This window comes from Lampris incognitus, chromosome 3 (assembly GCF_029633865.1).
Source record: "Lampris incognitus isolate fLamInc1 chromosome 3, fLamInc1.hap2, whole genome shotgun sequence".
Classification (NCBI taxonomy): Eukaryota; Metazoa; Chordata; class Actinopteri; order Lampriformes; family Lampridae; genus Lampris; species Lampris incognitus.
In genome coordinates, this window is record NC_079213.1 from 42,633,792 (window position 1) to 42,656,489 (window position 22,698).

General features: G+C 46.5%; 1 protein-coding gene across 2 annotated transcripts in view; it reads right to left on the bottom strand.

The window, feature by feature from the left end:
• Window positions 1–1,037: 1,037 nt before the first annotated feature.
• lmo3 (LIM domain only 3) overlaps window positions 1,038–22,698 on the bottom strand; it is a 237,778-nt gene continuing 216,117 nt past the window's right edge. For both annotated transcript variants that reach the window (XM_056277087.1, XM_056277086.1), the window contains exon 4: window positions 1,038–1,143. In XM_056277087.1, coding sequence (XP_056133062.1) covers window positions 1,038–1,143 — 106 coding nt within the window. The remainder of the gene's footprint in view (window positions 1,144–22,698) is intronic.

Here is a 22,698-nt window from a genome sequence, read left to right on the forward strand (position 1 = left end):
TAGCAAGCAAAAATGAACAGTAGCTGTGAGCATAACTGAAAACATCATTACTGTTTCCACGTAACGACAAGCCCACCAGAAATCATATAGTGACCCCTAGTGGAACCAGGTGCCAGCATGTTGATGAACGCCAACGTTTTGGACAACAGGTGATGCACTAGAAGCCTATCAAATAAATACAGTGTACAAAAAGTAACCAACCCCCTCCTAATAAATCATCCCAACTAGCCCCACCCACACAACTCTACAGCCCACCCACCCACCCACTGCTGACCAACAACAACTTCAACCCAGCCCTGGTGCTTTTACTTTCAGCTGACTTGACTAGTATGAAAGCAAGGGTTTTAATAAATAGAATGACTGTCTCCACAAAAATGCATAACCCCATTTGAGAAGAACCATGAAGAACCACAAAGAACCATGGAGAACCATGCCTGCAGTGAGACCAACGTTCAGGCTTGGGGAAGGTGCCCGAATGCAGCATGAAGTAGGCTCGTAGGAATGCATTTTCTAGATGAAATTGACCCTTGTTACTTTTAAAGTTGAACAAAAGTAACTTTCTTGTAAGCAATACATTTAACATCCATTCATACCATCGTCATCATTTATTTTTTTTAATTATTTTTTTTGCCACTCTTCAGATTACATTCATTGGGGATTTACGTTGACATCATTTTAGGCAGCATATTTTTATGTTTTTGGGGTCACCTGGGAAGGATTGTTGACTAGAATTCATTGTAAGGTCTGTTAGCAGGCCAGGAGGGGAGAGGCAACCCTCACCAAAAATTAACTTTTTTCTTTTATTTTATACAAGTAGTCCTGTACAGGTTTACAGGGCCACCCTGTCACATGTCAGTCTCCATGGCTACACTGTACAGTAGAGTCTCTCCCCCTCGAAGAGAGCTGGCTTAGTTTATGTACATGTGAGGGACAGAAGCTGGAGAGGAGGAAATAGCGCTTTTGTTGTGTGATTGCAAGCTCTCCTTCTTCAAACTCTCCATCCCCCAATCTGCCCCCTTCCTCTTTTTCTGAAGGGGTCAGCGGACCTGGGGCGCGTATCCCTCCTTCATCAGCCCTTCCTCGTAGTCTGTCTGGCACAAGATCATGTTGTTCTTCAGAAAAAACTTGTCCCCCACACAAAACCTGCATCACAGAAAGAGATGGAGGAGACAAGGTTTATAGCTTCACCAAAACAAGATGTCACCAGCATGGTAAGAGCTCACCACGAAAACAGTAAACTCCCAGTTACACAGACAGTTGTGGTACACCCTTTTCCAGTTGTCTACAATACGTTCTATCAGTATATTTTCAGACAAGATATAGGATGAGACAATACCGTTCATATCGATATTGTTTGATGTTGCTTTAAAATACATAGCCCCTTTCTTAGCACAAGAACGACCTGATACCACCATGGGCGGTCAAGATGACGGCCGGGGTTTAAACTCTACATTGTGTCAAGATAAATACCCAGCTGATACAGTAATGCATTGCATATGTTAATGTGTCTGGTAGGAAACTAACTGACACCAAAATTAACATTTCAACAACTTTAATCATTTTTTTAAACAATTTAAACTTCAGAGAGACATGGTGGAACTTGAATAGCAACATAGAAAAAGTGAAAATATTACCCGAAAAACGAAACGGAAAACACATATTGCTAATCTAACAAACGTAACAAGGCCTATAAAACGTGACATGTAACAAAAATAAAGAAAGAACTGAAAATAAATATTACAACAGTCCCAAACCACGACTGGGACTTAAAAAAATACTAGCACGTGACCGACTCGGTTTTTAAACTATAGTCTATCAAGATAAACACCCAGAGGAGATATCAATGCACTACATATGTTAGTTGGTCTGTTAGGAAACTAACTGACACCAACATTAACATTTTAACAACTTTAATACTATTTTTCAAACAACTTAAAACGGCCGCTTTCCAGCGCCTGTAAATACTGCAAGGCCTCGGTGGGAGTCATGGTGCGTCTGTAGCGGCGTCTGTACCCAGACATGTTGGACGTCATCACACATCAAGTTTAGACTATTTGTCTGCACTGGAGGGCGCTAGTGTGTTGCTAGGACACAGCAAAGAACTTCACGAAGGAAATCACGCGACAACACACGTCATAAATACTGACATGACGCACACCATCACGAGCAAAATACGAGCGGTCATTTTGACCTCTTATGGTCGTTTTGGGAAGATCTTATCGTAACTTTTTTGTGCCGTTGATCTAAAACTCAATTTAAATGCAAACATACAATTTTAGGGCAATTCAGGGAGCGGCAGGGCTGTATCTTTTTTTCCATTTTGGAATGTGGTTATGCCTGTTTTTTTTTTAATATAGACTATTTTTATTTAATATAGTGTGGTGATACACAATTGAGGGTAGATTCACCAGGGGCTGCTGCTCTGTTAAGGCAGACGTTCAGACTGCTGACGTAGGCACTGCTTAGAGTTTCCGGGGTGGAGCCATGTTAGCAGCAGCTAGCGGTTGGTTAGCTGGTTGACAGGAGAGATTGTGCTGTGTCGGTGTTGCTTTGTGTGGCGAGTAAACGGGATGGACTCGACTCGACCTCTCCTCATTCCTGCACTCCCACTATGGTGACTCCGCACGTTGACAACGAACATGTCGACCCAAAGCGATGACGATACCGCTCCGGCTCCGAGCGATGCTAACGGTATGGCTCATGTTAGCGCTAGCATCTCAGCAGCGACGGTGAAGTTGCCCGAGTTTTGGCAGCACCGTCCCCGGCCATGGTTTCAGCACACTGAAGCCCAGTTCGAGCTGGGAGGAATAACGCGGTACGGTACGAAGTATTTCCATGTGGTGGCGGCGTTGGATACCCGGACGACGGCCCGAGCTATGGGGTTACTGGAAGCCCCCCGGCTGTGGGAAAATACGGCGCACTCAAGGCTTCCTTTTGCAGCTCTTCGAGCTGTCGGAGATGGAGAAGGCGGATCGCCTGCTGGAGAAGATGTTGGCCGTTTTGGGCTCGGCGGACCCCTCATCTGGCCGGCGGCTGCCGGTCGATTCGGGCGCTCAGCATAGCATCCTGCCTGCATCGGCCGCGGACACCATGGCCGGCGGACAAGGCCCCCCGATGGATGCCGCGAACGGCACGCCCATACGTACCTACGGCACCAGGTATGTGGAGGTGTGTTTCGGCGGGCGGTGTTTCGGCTGGGACTTCGTTATGGCCGCGGTGTCGGTTCCCCTCCTGGGCGCGGTCTTCCTGTGCGTCTTCAGGCTGCCGGTGGATGTTACAAACTGTCGCTTGATCGATGCTGTCTCTTTCGCTACATACCCGTGCACACTGGGAGGTGCAGGGACGCTCGGCCTGTCAAACATGCTCGCCGCCGGAGACACGTATCAACGACTGCTCGCAGAGTTCCCTGGCCTCACCACACCTACGTTCTCGTCAGCGGTGGCCAAGCACGGCGTGGAGCACCATATTGCCACCGACGGCCCCCCGGTCTATGCACTCTGCTACGCTCGCGATCGCCAGGGAGGAGATTGCCCCCATGGAACGCCTCGGCATTGTGCGCCGCTCGGACAGCCCGTGGGCCTCCCACCTGCACATGGTTTCTAAGACGGTTGGCGTCCGTGCGGCGACTTTCGTCGCCTGAACAACGCCACAACCCCTGACCGGTACCCCGTCCCGCACATACAGGACTTCTCCGCCCACCTGGCGGGGGCCACCATCTTTTCCAAAGTAGTTTTGGTGCGGGGCTACCACCAGGTACCGGTCCACCCTCGGGACGTGCCCAAGACAGCGGTCATCACGCCATTTGGACTCTTTGAGTTCCTGCGGATGCCCTTCGGTCTCAAGGGGGCAGCGTAGACGTTCCAGCGGCTGATGGACTCTGTGCTACGGGATGTGCCGTTCTTGTTCTGTTTACTTGGATGACATTCTCGTGGCCAGCGCATCCGCGGAGGAGCACCTGACGCAACTCCGGCAGTTGTTCGAGCGGCTCAGTGCACATGGACTCATAGTCAACCCAGCCAAGTGCCAGTTTGGCCTGTCGTCCATCGACTTCCTCGGCCATCGCATCTCCCCGCAGGGAGCCATTCCGCTTTCTGCCAGAGTGGACGCCTTCGCCAGTTTTCCACACCCCCGCACTGTGAAGTCCCTGCAGGAGTTCTTGGGCATGGTTAACTTTTATAATAGGTTTATTCCCCACGCAGCTCACCGCATGCGGCCGTTGTACGAGGCCCTGCGGGGCAAGGAAGCCAAGGGCGAGGTAGACTGGTCCCCGGAGATGGACGAAGCTTTCGACGACGCCAAGGCTGCGCTGGCCAATGCCACTTTGCTGGCGCACCCATCCCCCACTGCCCCGATTGCCCTCACGACTGACGCCTCTGACTATGCGGTCGGGGCAGTGTGCGAGCAGTGGGTGGGCGGCGCCTGGCAGCCCCTTGCCTTCTTTAGCAAACAGCTTAAGGACAATGAGCGGAAGTACAGCACCTTTGACCCGGAGCTCCTGGGTCTCTTCCTCACCTCCCGACACTTCAGGTTCCTGTTGGAAGGCCGCCGTTTCTCTGCCTTCGTCGACCACAAGCCGCTGACTTTTGCCATGGCCAACACTTCTGAGCCGTGGTCCGGGCGCCAACAGCGTCAGCTCTCTGCCATCTCGGAGTTTACCACGGACATCCGGCACGTGGCTGGCAAGGACAACTTGGTCGCTGACTGCCTCTCCCGGGCGGTGGCAGGGTCCATTCACTTGGGACTCGATTACTGCCATGGCTGCAGACCAAGCAGCTGATGCGGACATCCAGGCCTATCGGACGGCTGCTGCAGGGCTGCGGTTGGAGGATGTGGTGTTTGACAGCTCCAATGCCACGCTCCTCTGCGACGTTTCCATGGGCCAGCCCCGCCCCATGGTTCCCACCTTCTGGCAGCGCCGTGTTTTTGACGTTATCCATGGCCTTTCCCACCCGGGTGTAAAGGCGTCCACTAAGCTGGTGCGAGCAAAGTTCGTCTGGCCCGGCCTCAGGAAGGACGTCAAGGCCTGGGCTGACTCCTGCATGGCGTGCCAGCGTTCCAAAGTACACCGTCATACCAAAGCCCCCTTGGCGCCATTCCTGGTGCCCGAGAGGCGTTTTGACCATGTGAATGTGGGCCTGGCTGGCCCCCTGCCTCCCTCCCACGGGTTCACTCACCTTCTCCCCATGGTGGACAGGACCACCAGGTGGATGGAAGCTGTTCCCCTGTCATCGACCACGTCTACTGAGATGGCCCGGGTGTTCATCGGGTCCTGGGTGGCCCGTTTTGGCACGCCGGCTGACCTCACCTCTGACAGGGGCCTGCAGTTCACGTCAGAGCTCTGGACTGCAGTCGCGGGGGGGCTGGGGGTGAAGCTGCACCGCACCACAGCATACAACCCGCAGGGCAATGGACTTTGTGAGCGGTTTCATCGGTCTATGAAGGCCGCTATTCGTGCCAGCCTCACGGACAGCAACTGGGTTGATCGCCTCCCGTGGGTCATGCTCGGCCTTCGCTCTGTCCCCAAGGAAGACCTCCAGTCCTCATCTGCTGAGCTGGTTTACGGCCAGCCGCAGCATGTCCCGGGTGAGATTCCCCTGGATGCTGTGGCCCCCTGGTCAGCAGCTTCTCATCGGGCTGTGGCCCGGGACAGTGCCAATGCTTTCGCTCCGATCCCTACATCTCACCACTGCCTCCCTCAGTCCTACATCCCCAAGGATCTGCTGTCAACCAGGTATGTCTTCATCCGCCACAACATCCACCGTACCCCCCTGCAGCCCCCCTACGACGGGCCCTTCCGCATCCTGGAAGCGGGGCCTAAGAACTTTGTGGTGGACATGGGGGAGCAAGCCGGAGCAGGTCTCGGTTGAACCGTCTCAAGACTGCCCATTTGGACCTGGGTGGGCCGGTCGAACTGGCCCTGCCCTCGCAGCGTGGACGCCCCCCTTCTCAGGCCCCTGGCCCAGCCTCGGCCCCTGCCCGGGCTCCGGCTCTGTCCCCTGCCCCTGCCCCTATACCCATTCAGCGCAGCCGTTTTGGCCGCCTGGTCCGCCCCCGGAGACGTTGACTGTTTCACTGAGTACTTTTGTGTTGCATTACTGTTTTGCGTTTTTTCGTGATGGTGAATTCTGGGGGGACCTGTGTGGTGATACACATTTGAGGGTAGATTCACCAGGGGCTGCTGCTCCTTTAAGGCAGACATTTTAGAGTGCTGACGTAGGCACTGCTTGGGGTTTCCGGGGAGCCATGTTTGCAGCAGCCTAGTGGTTAGCTGGTTGCCACGAGGGATTGTGCTGTATTGGTGTTGTTTTGTGTGGTGAGTAAATGGAATGGACTCGACTCGATCTCTCCGTCTCCTCATTCCTGCACTCCCACAATAGACTATTTTTTATTTAATATGGTCTATTTATTTCCAGAGCATTTTTCATGTACACATTGATAAATTGTGCAGCTGTATATTTTAAAACAGGGAAGGAAAGCCTGTCTTGGCATTTTATTTTGATCTAGTTCATGTGTTTTAATAGAAGTTCTTGTAACATCTCACATATGGCTTTGACTTACAACTGAACATTTAGCCTACTTCGTAGAAAATACCCAGATATATATTGTGTATCGCCATTCAGACACCGACATATCATGTTTGCTCCATATCGGCCAGCCCTAGCGTATTACACCACAGTCGTCACCATGCCGGGAGGCCGCAGTCAGAGTGAACCTCTACTACCCTGGTGAGGTGGAGTTTGAGGGGTGAGGGTGCTAACTGGCCAGTGATCTCTTGACTCCCACGTGAAGTAAGACTGAACTGTCACTACCCTGGTAAGGTAGGGGTGAGGGTGCTAACTGGCAGTATTCTCTTGATTCCCATGGGATGTAATGCTACGTTCAGACCAAAGGCGGCGCGAATTTTTTGGGCGGCGCGAATGCATGCAAAGTCAATGGGAGGAGGCGAATGGGCGGAATAATTCGCGGCGAAATTATGGGCGGCGCGAATTGGGCGAATCGAGCGACGAACGCGCCTTCGCGGGAGTTCAAAAATGTCCAACTCGGGCGAATATTTCGTCAGGCGATAGCCAATCACCTTCAAGTAGGGTTAGAACCCGCCTTCATGTTGGGAACGAATACACGCCCCCTACCCAGAATTCTTTTCGGACGCCGTCCAAACGCAACTCCTAAACGAGCCGGTGAAATTCGCCAAGCTGGGCACGTCTCCGGTTTATGCTATGAACCCAAACAGAACGCTGACGCCGGTTTCGGCGGCGCAAGTTGATATAAAGCAGAGCCACCGCAACTGATCTCTGTCGCTCATCCACGATGATCACAAGTAAACACAAACTGCTCGTGTGTGGTATTTGTTGTGTGCGGTCTAGCAAACTTGCTAGCAGCGTTGGTGTAACTAGCCTGCTTGTTGTGACGTCAACACAGCGAATTCGCGTTGTATTCGAACACACCTGGCGGAGCTGGCGGCCAAACACGGGCGAACAAAGCGGCGCGAACTCTCTCGCCGCCTTTGGTCTGAACGTAGCATAAGAGTGAAGCTTTACTACCCTGGTGAGATGGAGATTGAGGGGTGTGGGTGCTAACTGGCAGTATTTTCTTGACTCTCACGTGCAGTCAGAGTGAACCTTCACTACGTTGGTGAGGTGGAGTTTGATTGATGAGGGGGCTACCTGGCAGTTTTCTTTTGACTCTCACGTGCAGCCAGAGGCCGTCATTTTATTATATTCACTTATTGTAAATGTAGCCATAATGTTATTTACATTTCATATTAATGGTTGATTCCATGCTTGGTTTGTACGTTGTTTGTTCGTTGGTTGTTGGGTGACACATGGTTTGATTTGTTTGTGATTGTTTCCATGTGTGCGTTTGGGTGTGGTCTCGCGTTGTTTGGGAGACGTGTTTTCGCCTTCTTTTCCGGTCGCGCGCTTCCGCCTGCTTCCTAGCGGGATGATGCATGGACTTTCGGGTGGCCCGCGGTCTTTTCTCGTTGTTCGCGGGCATCATGGGTCAGTGTTTGTCACGGAAGCTATAAGGACATCAAAGACAATCTTTGCAAATTTCACGGACAATTCCCTCATTCTGGCATGCAGCCAACGAGGTACGTTATGTATGTTATGTGTAGCCCACGTTACGTGCGGTCTGATTTTATGTTAATTGTGCTAATTGTATTGTTTCATGTGTACAGTTTTCACGGTGTTGATGGAGATTTGGAGACTTCGTTAAACCTGTTCAAGAAAGCTACTTGTGTTCGCCGTGCCTTGGAGGGATTTACAGTGAAAACTCGACCTGTTTCACCAACGCAAGTGGGACTAAAGATGGCGCCGATGTTTGTTTCGCCACCTGGTTTCACCAACGCGCGTGGGACTGCATGACGGTGCAAATGACAGCTAAGCTCAGCTCGCATTTTACATGCACATTAAAGGCAAGAAGATTGCGTAAGGGCTATTTGCAAAACGAAGCCATAAAGAGCTTGGACACTTAAGAAGTTAGTGATCTAAGAAAAGGGCGTTTGTAAATGTGCCATAAGTTGTGTGCGTGAAATGTGCGTTGATTGAAAGTAATAACAACAAGCAATCGCTAGAGGTCCATGTTTACCACGTTTTGAAGTCTTTCACTGACTAGCTTATATTTGGGTGTGATTTTCAAGATAATAAGGTCTGACTGAATTCCTTTTGCATGTTTGAAATAAGTGTGCTTTGAAGTTTAAAGTATAAGTATAATTTCATTGAACAATATTATTTGATGCATTTGAACTAAAAAGGGGTTTACATAAGTGAAGGTTATTTTAGAGAAACAATTCTAAAATTCATAAATACTCACACAGCAAGCAGTAAGTTTAAAAAGGCTTACATATTTATTATATTGACAGGTTCATTATATTTACATTAACCTTTACCTACTAACAAGTTTACAAGATGTCAGCGCAAGGAGAGCTTACTGATCAAGTTAAAGACAGTACTAGACGAAGTGAAAGAACCAGAATTCTGACAGAGAAGGGTAAAGGAATGCAAGACAAAAAAATAAAAGGTCTTCAACAAAGATTCAAATTAATGTATGATAAATGGAGAATTCAGGTTAAATTTCCCAAGAAGATATTATTACAGACAGAGCCAGTATCTGATGATATGCTCAACGACGTCATCGGTGAAGTCCGTGGTCTCTCTGCAGACGTCCAGTGTGCTTTTGATGAGCTACAGCAAATTGTAATACCAGACCACGAAGCACGTCGGAGAGTCGGTCTGTGCATCCAAGTAGCCCAGTTCATCGTAGACAGAGCTTCAAGACGACTGGGCGGACTTGCACCTGAAGAGGAAGAACCAGATTGGCCTGAAGCAGGTTCTCTGTTCAATTCTAGTGTTAGTAGTTTCACCTTTGGCTCGAAGAGGACCTCGCTACATACAAACAGGTCCACTGAAAAACGACAAGACGCTGCTGCTGATGTCGCTGCAAGCAAAGCTGTTCTGAAAGTGTCACAAGAACAAGAAAGAGAACAACAGGAAATACAGCGACTGGAAGAAGAAGCTAGAAATGACATAGCCAAGCAAGAGGCAGCTGCTATAAGGCGTCGTTTAGAACAAGAAGCCGAAGAGTTGAAATGGAGAATGGAACAAGAAGCAGAAGAGCTGAAACTAAGAATCCAGAGAGAGGAAGAGGAAGCTAAAATCAAGGCTCAACTGGAAGCGAAACATGCAGCTCGCCAAAGGACGCTGCAAGAGAAGCGAAGAAAGGTACAGCATTTGGAGACGATGAAAAGTCTAAATGCAGCACAAGCGAGAATAGAAGTGTATGATCAAGAGGAGGTCACAGAAGAAGAGAAGAAAGAGATCACACTGGATAGTGAGTTGAGAACAGTCAAGCAAGTGCCTGCTCCCACAAGTCCTCCATCCCCGTATGTGTTCTCTGCACCAAACACTGTGATCACCTCCCCAAATGAAAGTACAGCAGAGCTCATCAAGGTGCTAGCAGATGCAGTGAGTACCAACATAATCCCAATCCCTGAGCCATCAGTATTCAGTGGGGATCTATTGATGCACAATGACTGGAGACTGTCACTTGAAACGCTGATCGACCAGAAGAATATCAAGGAAAATGAGAAGATCTACTACCTCCGTAGGTATGTGGATGGAGACGCGAAGAAAGCGATCGATGGTTATTTCCTACTCGGCACCGAGTCTGCCTATGTTGCTGCATGGGAGCTATTGGACGAAAGATATGGAAACCCATTCACAATCGCACAGTCGTACAGAGACAAGCTCCACACGTGGCCCAAGATGGGACCTAAGGATAGCCTCGAGCTCAGAAGGTTCACTGATTTTCTCCGCAGTTGTGAGGCCGCTATGACCCACATAAAGTCTCTGGAAATCTTGAATGACTGCAATTAAAACAGGAAGATTCTCTCCAAGCTACCGGACTGGTTAATTGCTAGGTGGAACCGGAAGTCTAATGAAATAGAAGAACGGAACAACCAGTTCCCCACCTTCAGCCAGTTCGTCGCATTTCTAACCAAAGAAGCAAAGATCGCCTGTAACCCCATCACCTCTCTGCAGTCACTCAAGCAAGGCGAAGCTGAGAATCCAAGAGGCAAATGGAATAGAACCGTTGGAGCAAAGGTACTGACAACAAGTTCAGATGAAAAAGAGGTCATGACATGTGTATTCTGCAAGAAGAATGGACACACATTGCACAAATGCAGAAAGTTTATGAAGGAGGAAGTTCAAGAGAGAACAGCCGTTGTTAAAGAAAACAAGCTGTGCTTTGGTTGTCTCAAGCCTGGCCACCACTCAAAGAAATGCAGCAGCAGAAGTGAGTGTGACGTGTGGCACAAGCGGCACCCTACCTGCCTGCACGCGGATAGAGCCAAAGGCGACAAGAGGCCACCACAAGCCAAGGAAAAGCAAAGACCAAGCAAAGAGGAACCCGAATCATCACCTCCTGAAGAAACGCCCACAGCTGCTACTTCACACAGAGCAATAGTTGGTGAGGCTGGCACACATACCCCTGCAATACTTCCTGTCTGGCTCTCATCGGCAACCTGCCCAGAACATGAAGTCCTCGTGTATGCGCTGCTGGACTCTCAAAGTGACTCAACCTTTATTCTAAGTGAAGTAGCTGAAACGCTAAATGCCAACAAAGACCAAGTCAAGCTCAAGCTCACTACGATGACTGCAACCACAACAGTAAACTCTCAAAGAGTGAATCTACAAGTCCGTGGCTTCTACTCCAGAAAGAAGATCTCCCTACCAACAGCCTATACACAGGAGTTCATTCCAGCCAACAGCTCACATACCAACAAACAAAAAAGCGAAAGCCTGGTCCCACCTGGGGCACCTTCAGAAAAAGATAGCACCTCTACAAGAATGTGAAGTAAGCCTGCTCATCGGGTACAACTGCTCACAAGCCCTTCTCCCAAGAGAAGTCGTATCTGGCAAAGCAAACCAGCCCTACGCACAATGCACGGACCTAGGATGGAGCATTGTGGGGTGTAGAAGTCCCTATGTAGACTATGGAGATGCCATCGGAACGAGTCATCGAATAGTAGTGAGACAAGTGACACCAGATGTTGCTTCTGAGAACAACCCCGTGGATCACGCCTCTCGAGGTTTGACTGCAGACCAACTTAAGTCCTCAAACTGGTTCACCGGCCCAAAGTTTCTTTTGCAAGAGGGTCCACTCCACAGAGAATGCAAGGTGGGAGAAGTCAACGAAGATGATCCCGAACTTCGAAAGGCTCTCGTGTGCAACACTGAGACAAAGGAACAGAGATCTTTATTAGACCACCTGAAGAAGTTCTCGGACTGGACAAGAGCTGTAAAGGCAGTTACAAGATTACAGCGAATGGCCAACGTGTTTTGGACCAGATGGAGGAAAGAATATCTTCTGAACCTGCAACCAAGACGGAAGTGGTGTAAAAACAGAAGGAACTCAAAAGTCAATGACATCGTCCTTCTCCAAGACGAACAGACACCACGCAACGAGTGGAGACTAGCAAGAGTCACTGAAGTCTACCCAGGGCAAGATGGTAGGGTCAGAAAGCTGAAGCTGCTAGTTAGCCACACCACATTCGATAGCAAAGGGAAAGCTACAACCAGCACAATGTATCTAGAAAGACCTATACACAAAGTCGTTACTTTAATAGAAGCAGATTAGAGTACAGAGTACTACAGCGAGTTTCTTATTTACCATTCACCCCTGAGAAGGAAACAGTTTTATTTATTTCACACATTGAAAGAAATATTTCTTACTTACCTGGTACCTATGATATATAAGTTTACCTGTTGAGAAAAAAAAAAGGAAAAGGAAAACTTACCTTTAAACTTACCTTTCTAACTTTGAGAAATATCCTTTGATGATATGGTACCTGCAATAACATTGTTTTTGAGAAATCCCACATACTGTTAAGTTTGTGTAATTTGGTGGGAGTGTAAATGTCGCCATAATGTTATTTACATTTCATATTAATGGTTGATTCCATGGTTGGTTTGTACGTTGTTTGTTCGTTGGTTGATGGGTGACACATGATTTGATTTGTTTGTGATTGTTTCCATCTGTGCGTTTGGGTGTGGTCTCGCGTTGTTTGGGAGACGTGTTTTCTCCATCTTTTCCGGTCGCGCGCTTCCACCTGCTTCCTAGCGGGATGATGCATGGACTGTCGGGTGGCCCGCGGTCTTTTTTCGGACATCAAAGACAATCTTTGCAAATTTCACGGACAATTCCCTCATTCTGGCATGCAGCCAATGAGGTACGTTATGTACGCTATGTGTAGCCCATGTTATGTGCGGTCTGATTTTATGTTAATTGTGCTAATTGTATTGTTTCATGTATACAGTTTTCAAGGTGTTGATGGAGATTTGGAGACTTCGTTAAACCTGTTCAAGAAAGCTACTTGTGTTCGCCGTGCCTTGGGGGATTTACACTTATCTACAATGTTAAACCAAGACCGAGACCAAGGCCGTCATTTTATTATAATCACTTATCTACAATGTTAAACCAAGACCAAGGCCGTCATTTTATTATAATCACTTATCTACAATGTTAAACCAAGACCAAGGCCGTCATTTTATTATAATCACTTCTCTACAATGTTAAACCAAGACCAAGACCAAGGCCGTCATTTTATTATAATCACTTATCTACAATGTTAAACCAAGACCAAGACCAAGGTTGTCATTTTGACAGTTTTTGATTTTCAAAGTTTAATAATTTTGTGAAAAAAAAGATACAGACCTGCCTCTCCCTGAAAGCTCTTTAAATTGTATACACTCACTGGCCACTTTATTAGGTACACCTTGCTAGTACCGGGTTGGACCCCCTTTTGCCTTCAGAACTGCCTTAATCCTTCGTGGCATAGATTCAACAAGGTACTGGAAACATTCCTCAGAGAGTTTGGTCCATATTGACATGATAGCATCACGCAGTTGCTGCAGATTTGTCGGCTGCACATCCATGATGCGAATCTCCTGGTCCACCACATCCCAAAGGTGCTCTATTGGATTGAGATCTGGTGACTGTGGAGGCCATTTGAGTACAGTGAACTCATTGCCATGTTCAAGAAACCAGTCTGAGATGATTCGAGCTTTATGACATGGCGCATTATCCTGCTGGAAGTAGCCATCAGAAGATGGGAACACTGTGGTCATAAAGGGATGGACATGGTCAGCAACAATACTCAGGTAGGCTGTGGCATTGACACGATGCTCAATTGGTACTAAGGGGCCCAAAGTGTGCCAAGAAAATATCCCCCACACCATTACACCACCACCACCAGCCTGAACCGTTGATACAAGGCAGGATGGATCCATGCTTTCATGTTGTTGACGCCAAATTCTGACCCTACCTTCCGAATGTCGCAGCAGAAATCGAGACTCATCAGACCAGGCAACGTTTTTCCAATCTTCTATTGTCCAATTGTGGTGAGCCTGTGCGAATTGTAGCCTCAGTTTCCTGTTCTTAGCTGACAGGAGTGGCACCTGGTGTGGTCTTCTGCTGCTGTAGCCCATCTGCCTCAAGGTTCGGCGTGTTGTGCGTTCAGAGATGCTCTTCTACATACCTCGGTTGTAATGAGTGGTTATTTGAGTTACTGTTGCCTTTCTATCAGCTCGAACCAGTCTGGCCATTCTCCTCTGACCTCTGGCATCAACAAGGCATTTTCGCCCACAGAACTGCCGCTCACTGGATATTTTCTCTTTTTCGGACCATTCTCTGTAAACCCGAGAGATGGTTGTGCGTGAAAATCCCAGTAGATCAGCAGTTTCTGAAATACTCAGACCAGCCCGTCTGGCACCAACAACCATGCCACGTTCAAAGTCACTTAAATCACCTTTCTTCCCCATTCTGAAGCTCGGTTTGAACTGCAGCAGATCGTCTTGACCATGTCTACATGCCTAAATGCATTGAGTTGCTGCCATGTGATTGGCTGATTAGAAATTTGCGTTAATGAGCAGTTGGACAGGTGTGCCTAATAAAGTGGCCGGTGAGTGTATATTTGCATTAAAATGGGTTTAGGTAAAAAAAAAAAAGAAAAAAAGATAAGACCTACTGAAAATGACCATGGGCGGTCAACATGACCATCGCATTATTTGTGCGTGATGGTGGTGTCACGTCAGTATTTTTGACATGTGTTGGTGGCGTCATGTCAGTATTTATGACGTGTTGGTGGTGTCATGTCAGTATTTACGACGTGTTGGTGGCGTCATGTCAGTATTTATGACGTGTTGGTGGCGTCAAGTCAGTATTTATGACGTGTTGGTGGCGTCATGTCAGTATTTATGACGTGTTGGTGGTGTCATGTCAGTATTTATGACGTGTTGGTGGTGTCATGTCAGTATTTATGACGTGTTGGTGGTGTCATGTCAGTATTTATGACGTGTTGGTGTGCGTCATGTCAGTATTTATGACGTGTTGGTGGTGTCATGTCAGTATTTATGACGTGTTGGTGGTGTCACGTCAGTATTTATGACGTGTTGGTGGCGTCATGTCAGTATTTATGACGTGTTGGTGGTGTCATGTCAGTATATATGACATGTGTTGGTGGTCTCATGTCAGTATTTATGACGTGTTGGTGGTGTCACGTCAGTATTTATGACGTGTTGGTGGCGTCATGTCAGTATTTATGACGTGTTGGTGGCGTCATGTCAGTATTTATGACGTGTTGATTGGTGAAGTCATGTCAGTATTTATGACGTGTTGGTGGTGTCACGTCAGTATTTATGACATGTGTTGGTGGCGTCATGTCAGTATTTATGACGTGTTGGTGGTGTCATGTCAGTATATATGACGTGTTGGTGGTGTCATGTCAGTATTAATGACGTGTTGGTGGCGTCATGTCAGTATTTATGATGTGTTGGTGGTGTCATGTCAGTATTTATGACGTGTTGGTGGTGTCATGTCAGTATTTATGACGTGTTGGTGGCATCATGTCAGTATTTATGACACGTGTTGGTGGCGTCATGTCAGTATTTATGACGTGTTGGTGGCGTCATATCAGTATTTATGACGTGTTGGTGGTGTCATGTCAGTATTTATGACAAGTGTTGGTGGTGTCATGTCAGTATTTATGACACGTGTTGGTGGTGTCATGTCAGTATTTATGACGTGTTGGTGGTGTCACGTCAGTATTTATGACGTGTTGGTGGTGTCACGTCAGTATTTATGACATGTGTTGGTGGCGTCACGTCAGTATTTATGACATGTGTTGGTGGTGTCATGTCAGTATATATGACGTGTTGGTGGTGTCATGTCAGTATTTATGACGTGTTGGTGTGCATCACGTCAGTATTTATGACATGTGTTGGTGGTGTCATGTCAGTATTTATGACGTGTTGGTGGCGTCAAGTCAGTATTTATGACGTGTTGGTGGCGTCATGTCAGTATTTATGACATTGTGTTGGTGGTGTCATGTCAGTATATATGACATGTGTTGGTGGTGTCCTGTCAGTATTTATGACGTGTTGGTGGTGTCACGTCAGTATTTATGACATGTGTTGGTGGTGTCATGTCAGTAGTTATGACGTGTTGGTGGTGTCATGTCAGTATTTATGACGTGTTGGTGGCGTCATGTCAGTATTTATGACACGTGTTGGTGGTGTCATGTCAGTATTTATGACGTGTTGGTGGCGTCATGTCAATATTTATGACGTGTTGGTGGTGTCATGTCGGTATTTATGACATGAATTGGTGGCGTCATGTCAGTATTTATGACATGTGTTGGTTGTGTCATGTCAGTATATATGACATGTGTTGGTGGTCTCATGTCAGTATATATGACGTGTTGGTGGTGTCACGTCAGTATTTATGACATGTGTTGGTGGTGTCACGTCAGTATTTATGATGTGTTGGTGGCGTCATGTCAGTATTTATGACACGTGTTGGTGGTGTCATGTCAGTATTTATGACACGTGTTGGTGGTGTCATGTCAGTATTTATGACGTGTTGGTGGGCTCACATCAATATTTATGACATGTGTTGGTTGTGTCATGTCAGTATTTATGACGTGTTGGTGGTGTCACGTCAGTATTTATGACGTGTTGGTGGCGTCATGTCAGTATTTATGACGTGTTGGTGGCGTCATGTCAGTATTTATGACGTGTTGGTTGGTGAAGTCATGTCAGTATTTATGACGTGTTGGTGGTGTCACGTCAGTATTTATGACATGTGTTGGTGGCGTCATGTCAGTATTTATGACGTGTTGGTGGTGTCATGTCAGTATATATGACGTGTTGGTGGTGTCATGTCAGTATTAATGACGTGTTGGTGGCGTCATGTCAGTATTTATGATGTGTTGGTGGTGTCATGTCAGTATTTATGACGTGTTGGTGGTGTCATGTCAGTATTTATGACGTGTTGGTGGCATCATGTCAGTATTTATGACACGTGTTGGTGGCGTCATGTCAGTATTTATGACGTGTTGGTGGCGTCATATCAGTATTTATGACGTGTTGGTGGTGTCATGTCAGTATTTATGACAAGTGTTGGTGGTGTCATGTCAGTATTTATGACACGTGTTGGTGGTGTCATGTCAGTATTTATGACGTGTTGGTGGTGTCACGTCAGTATTTATGACGTGTTGGTGGTGTCACGTCAGTATTTATGACATGTGTTGGTGGCGTCACGTCAGTATTTATGACATGTGTTGGTGGTGTCATGTCAGTATATATGACGTGTTGGTGGTGTCATGTCAGTATTTATGACGTGTTGGTGTGCATCACGTCAGTATTTATGACATGTGTTGGTGGTGTCATGTCAGTATTTATGACGTGTTGGTGGCGTCAAGTCAGTATTTATGACGTGTTGGTGGCGTCATGTCAGTATTTATGACATTGTGTTGGTGGTGTCATGTCAGTATATATGACATGTGTTGGTGGTGTCCTGTCAGTATTTATGACGTGTTGGTGGTGTCACGTCAGTATTTATGACATGTGTTGGTGGTGTCATGTCAGTAGTTATGACGTGTTGGTGGTGTCATGTCAGTATTTATGACGTGTTGGTGGCGTCATGTCAGTATTTATGACACGTGTTGGTGGTGTCATGTCAGTATTTATGACGTGTTGGTGGCGTCATGTCAGTATTTATGACGTGTTGGTGGTGTCATGTCGGTATTTATGACATGAATTGGTGGCGTCATGTCAGTATTTATGACATGTGTTGGTTGTGTCATGTCAGTATATATGACATGTGTTGGTGGTCTCATGTCAGTATATATGACGTGTTGGTGGTGTCACGTCAGTATTTATGACATGTGTTGGTGGTGTCACGTCAGTATTTATGATGTGTTGGTGGCGTCATGTCAGTATTTATGACACGTGTTGGTGGTGTCATGTCAGTATTTATGACACGTGTTGGTGGTGTCATGTCAGTATTTATGACGTGTTGGTGGCCTCACATCAATATTTATGACATGTGTTGGTTGTGTCATGTCAGTATTTATGACGTGTTGGTGGTGTCATGTCAGTATTTATGACGTGTTGGTGTGCATCATGTCAGTATTTATGATGTGTTGGTGGTGTCATGTCAGTATTTATGACATGTGTTGGTGGCGTCATGTCAGTATTTATGACATGTGTTGGTGGCGTCATGTCAGTATTTATGACGTGTTGGTGGTGTCATGTCAGTATTTATGACGTGTTGGTGGCATCATTTCAGTATGTATGACGTGTTGGTGGTGTCATGTCAGTATTCATTACATGTTGGTGGTGTCATCTCAGTATTTATGAGATGTGTTGGTGAAGTCATGTCAGTATTTATGACGTGTTGGTTGTGTCATGTCAGTATTTATGACGTGTTCTCACATAATTTCCTACGTGAACTTCGTTGCTGTATCCTAGAAACACACTAGTGCCCTCGAGTGGAGAGAAATAGTGTGACCTTGATGTGTGATGATGTTCAACATGTCTGGGGATGAGACGCCATTACAGGCGCACCATGACTACCACCGAGGCCTTGCAGTATTTACAGGCGTTGGACGGTGGCCATTTTAAATTGTTTGAAAAATAGCATTAAAGTTGTTAACATGTTAATGTTGGTGTCAGTTAGTGTCATAACAGACACACTAACATATGTAGTGCATTAATATCTCAATTGGGTGTTTATCTTGACACAATGTAGAGTTTAAACACTGCAGCGGTCATTTTGACAGCCCACGGTCGTTCCAGTAGTTTTTAAGTTCTGGTCGTGGTTTGGGACTGTTTCAATATTTATGTTCAGTTGTTTCGTTACATGTCACGTTTTATAGGCCTTGTTACGTTTTTAGATTAGCAATATGTGTTTCCTGTTTTGTTTTTCAGGTAATATTTTCATTTTTCAGTTTGGCTATTCAAGCTCCTCTGAAGTTATATTTTTAAAAACAGTATTATAGTGGTTCAAATGTTAGTGTCTGTTGTGTCCTAACCGACCCACTAACATATGAAATGCATTAATGCATCAGCTGGGTATTTATCTTGATACAGCATAGAGTTTAAACACCGCAGCGGTCATGTTGACCACCCATGGTGGTTTCAGGTTGAGTGACATCCTGGTTGTTCTGGTGTTCACGTGGTGAGTATCTAGAACGTTCTGGTGTTCACGTGGTGAATAACTGAACGTTCTGGTGTTCATGTGGTGAGTATCTAGAATGTTCTGGTGTTCACGTGGTGAATAACTAGAACGTTCTGGTGTTCATGTGGCGAGTATCTAGAACGTTTTGGTGTTCACATGGTGAGTATCTAGAATGTTCTGGTGTTCACGAGGTGAATAACTAGAACGTTCTGGTGTTCACGTGGTGAGTATCTAGAATGTTCTGGTGTTCACGTGGTGAGTATCTAGAACGTTCTGGTGTTCACGTGGTGAGTAACTAGAACGTTCTGGTGTTCATGTGGTGAGTAACTAGAATGTTCTGGTGTTCATGTGGTGAGTATCTAGAACATTCTGGTGTTCACGTGGTGAGTACCTAGAACGTTCTGGTGTTCACGTGGTGAGTAACTATAACGTTCTTGTGTTCACGTGGTGAGTAACTAGAACGTTCTGGTGTTCATGTGGTGAGTAACTAGAACGTTCTGGTGTTCATGTGGTGAGTATCTTTAAACGTTCTGGTGTTCATGAGGTGAGTACCTAGAATGTTCTGGTGTTCATGTGGTGAGTAACTAGAACATTCTGGTGTTCATGTGGTGAGTGTCTAGAACGTTCTGGTGTTCACGTGGTGAGTAACTAGAACGTTCTGGTGTTCACGTGGTGAGTAACTAGAATGTTCTGGTGTTCGCGTGGTGAGTAACTAGAACATTCTGTTGTTCACGTGGTGAGTATCTAGAACGTTCTGGTGTTTATGTGGTGAGTAACTAGAACGTTCTGGTGTTCATGTGGTGATTAACTTGAAGCAAGGGTCTCCTTGACTTAATGCTTTTAAATGGCACAATCTTTAGTGGCCGTCTTTTTTGACACCTTGGTTCCTTTAACTTCATTTCTCACCAGTCTCTGTTCATTTTGTGTAGAGCCTGCATTGCTCTCTCTCTCTCTCTCTCGCTCGCTTTCTCTCTCTCTCTCTCTCTCTCTCTCTCTCTCTCTCTCTCTCTCTCTCTCTCTCTCTCTCTCTCTCTCTGTGTGTGTGTCTGTCTGTCTGTCTGTCTCTCTCTCTCTCTCTCATGTTCCTTCTTTTGGCTCTTCTTCTCTTCTTCCTCAGTTTTTTCCCTTGCACTCAACTTATTTCCCCCAGGCCCTGCGGAGGTATAGTATATGTCACAGCATTTTGGGTGCATCCATGAGATCTGGCAGTCCACCTCACCTTGCACACTGCAGAGCATGTACTGTTGATCCTTATGTGCATATGGAGCTATGGATCATCTTTCTGGGCTCCAGACACACCACAGTATAACTGTGGCTGGACATGAATGAAAACTTCATTCATGGTCCTCCAGCACCACCATGTGTGTGTGTGTGTGTATGTGTGTGTGCGTGTGTGTATATGTGTGTGTGTGTGTGTGTGTGTGTGTGTGTGTGTGTGTGTGTGTGTGTGTGTGTGTGTATAATATATATACACATACATACATACATACATACACACACATATGTATGTACGTGCATACATGCATACATACACATACATACATACATACATACATACATACATACATACATACATACATACACATATGATCTGCTGTCATTTATCTGTATCTTATATGGGAGGTTGGTAGTCACTATATAGATGGTCATTGTATGTGTGTGTGTGTGGGAGAGAGAGTGAGAGAGAGAGAGAGAGAGAGAGAGAGAGGGAGAGAGAGACTGTGCAGGCTGTCTTTTGCCTGTTTTTTTTTTCTTTCTTCATACTGCTTTTCTCCTTCCTCCCTTTACTTAGAGGTGACTATGAATAATGAGTCTTTCGAGACCTCTTGATGTAGGAGAAGAAAAAATGGCTTCAACGGGCATCTACAGAAAAACATCTAGTGTTGACAGCTTTTTGCCTTGGAGGCCTGTGTTAACTAGAGTAGTCATTTTCAACTAAAATGAAGAAACAGTGATCTTCAGACAGAGAAAATAGTCTTCACTGCACCAAATGTAATTATTGTTAAAATGGGTTCAGGGTTCAGGACGAGCTGGCCCCGTGATGCTAATGCTTGACGGTAACAGCATACTGCATACCTTCTCTCAGGGGCAATCAGAAACATTATGGCTGCACAAGGACATGTTACAATCTACAGCTAAAAAGTTGAAGCTAATTTATCATATGGTTTGACTGCAGCAGCATTGCTTAGCTGGTAGAATTCTATTGTCTTGCAACATGGCCTCACAGGCTCCAAGTTCTCAACACCAATTATACACAAATTGACAACTATGTCCCTTATTGCCTATTAGGTTTCTGTCTAACAACCCTAACTCATGACACACAAGGCACCAGAGGCTCCGCTTAGCTGTGCTGAGCCCATTTGGTTTCACTCTCTCTTTCCAAGGCTCCAGTCTGGGGCAAGCCTGCTGGAGACTCCCCCTTATCAGCACTGACCTTCCCTTGCACTGTCACCCTACCCTGCTCTCTCCTGCTCCCCTGTACTCTTGGCCTCCCTGGAGTCTCCCAAGACAGTGGCCTCTAGCTCATCAGCAGGAAATTGGGCCAGTGCTGGCTAGATGATGAGGCCGGACGACATCCACATTGATTATCTGTCCCCCAGGGCTGATATGTGGCTAACAGCTTGCTGGATGGGGTCTCACTCCCCCTTCCCCTTCAGAACAAACCCCTTTCCCCTGGCCCTCAGACCATAGTGGTGCTTCCTTAGTCTAGCTCAGAGAAAATAACGGGTCTGCTGAATGAGAAGGTCACAACAGTGGATTTATGTCTAGTTTAACAGAGTGAGGCCATACTCAGTGTACACATGAGCAGTCAGAGCCTATATGCTAGAGCCTATATTTTCACTGATAGACCAAGACCAGGAACTACACACTCCTCTCAGTGCAATACCATTACAAGCCAGGGACAAAGTGTAGCAAAACAAGGAGGTAAAATTAAACTTTTTGCTCTTTGAAAGAACTTTTTACCCTCCTGACTTGCTTTAGCAGAATACAAGTAAGATAACTGGTGATTATTCTATTTATCCCTGAAGCAGTTTAAACTCACAATGCCACTTTTTCTGGCAAGCAAGGGATTGTTGCCAATTTGATGATGAATATGATGCAGAAGAAAGACACAGTTTTAGTAATGATCACAATGACATGTCCACACAGATAACAGACATGTCGTCAAAGCTTTCGCTCATGCTAACTGGTCCATCACTTAAACACGGCCCCTAATAACTGAGTATGGGACGATCATTGGAGTTCAGCAATGAGTCCCTGATGAATCAGAACAATAACTGGCTTCAAGTTCTGTGTCCTCAGGTCTGTGTGCTATAATGGGGTGGACATAGCCGCAAAGCAACAAGAAGGGCGCTGATTGCGTGGGTGACTGAATAGATGCAGGGAAGTAGTTGAGCTGAGGTTGTGGATGTGTGTGTGTGTGTGTGTGTGTGTGTGTGTGTGTGTGTGTGTGTGTGTGAGTATGAATGTATGTATGTATGCACAGGTGGGGTGGCAGTATGTGTATTCTTGACTGTAGCAATTCATCCTTCAAACAGCTGTGGGTGACCCACCAACGCAGCAGCAGATAACTACACTGTGGGACCTCTGCTAACTCTGCAATCACCTGCTCTGTTTATCAGAAATATTTTATGACGATGTGCTACTTAGAAATTTCTGGCCCATTTATGGGAT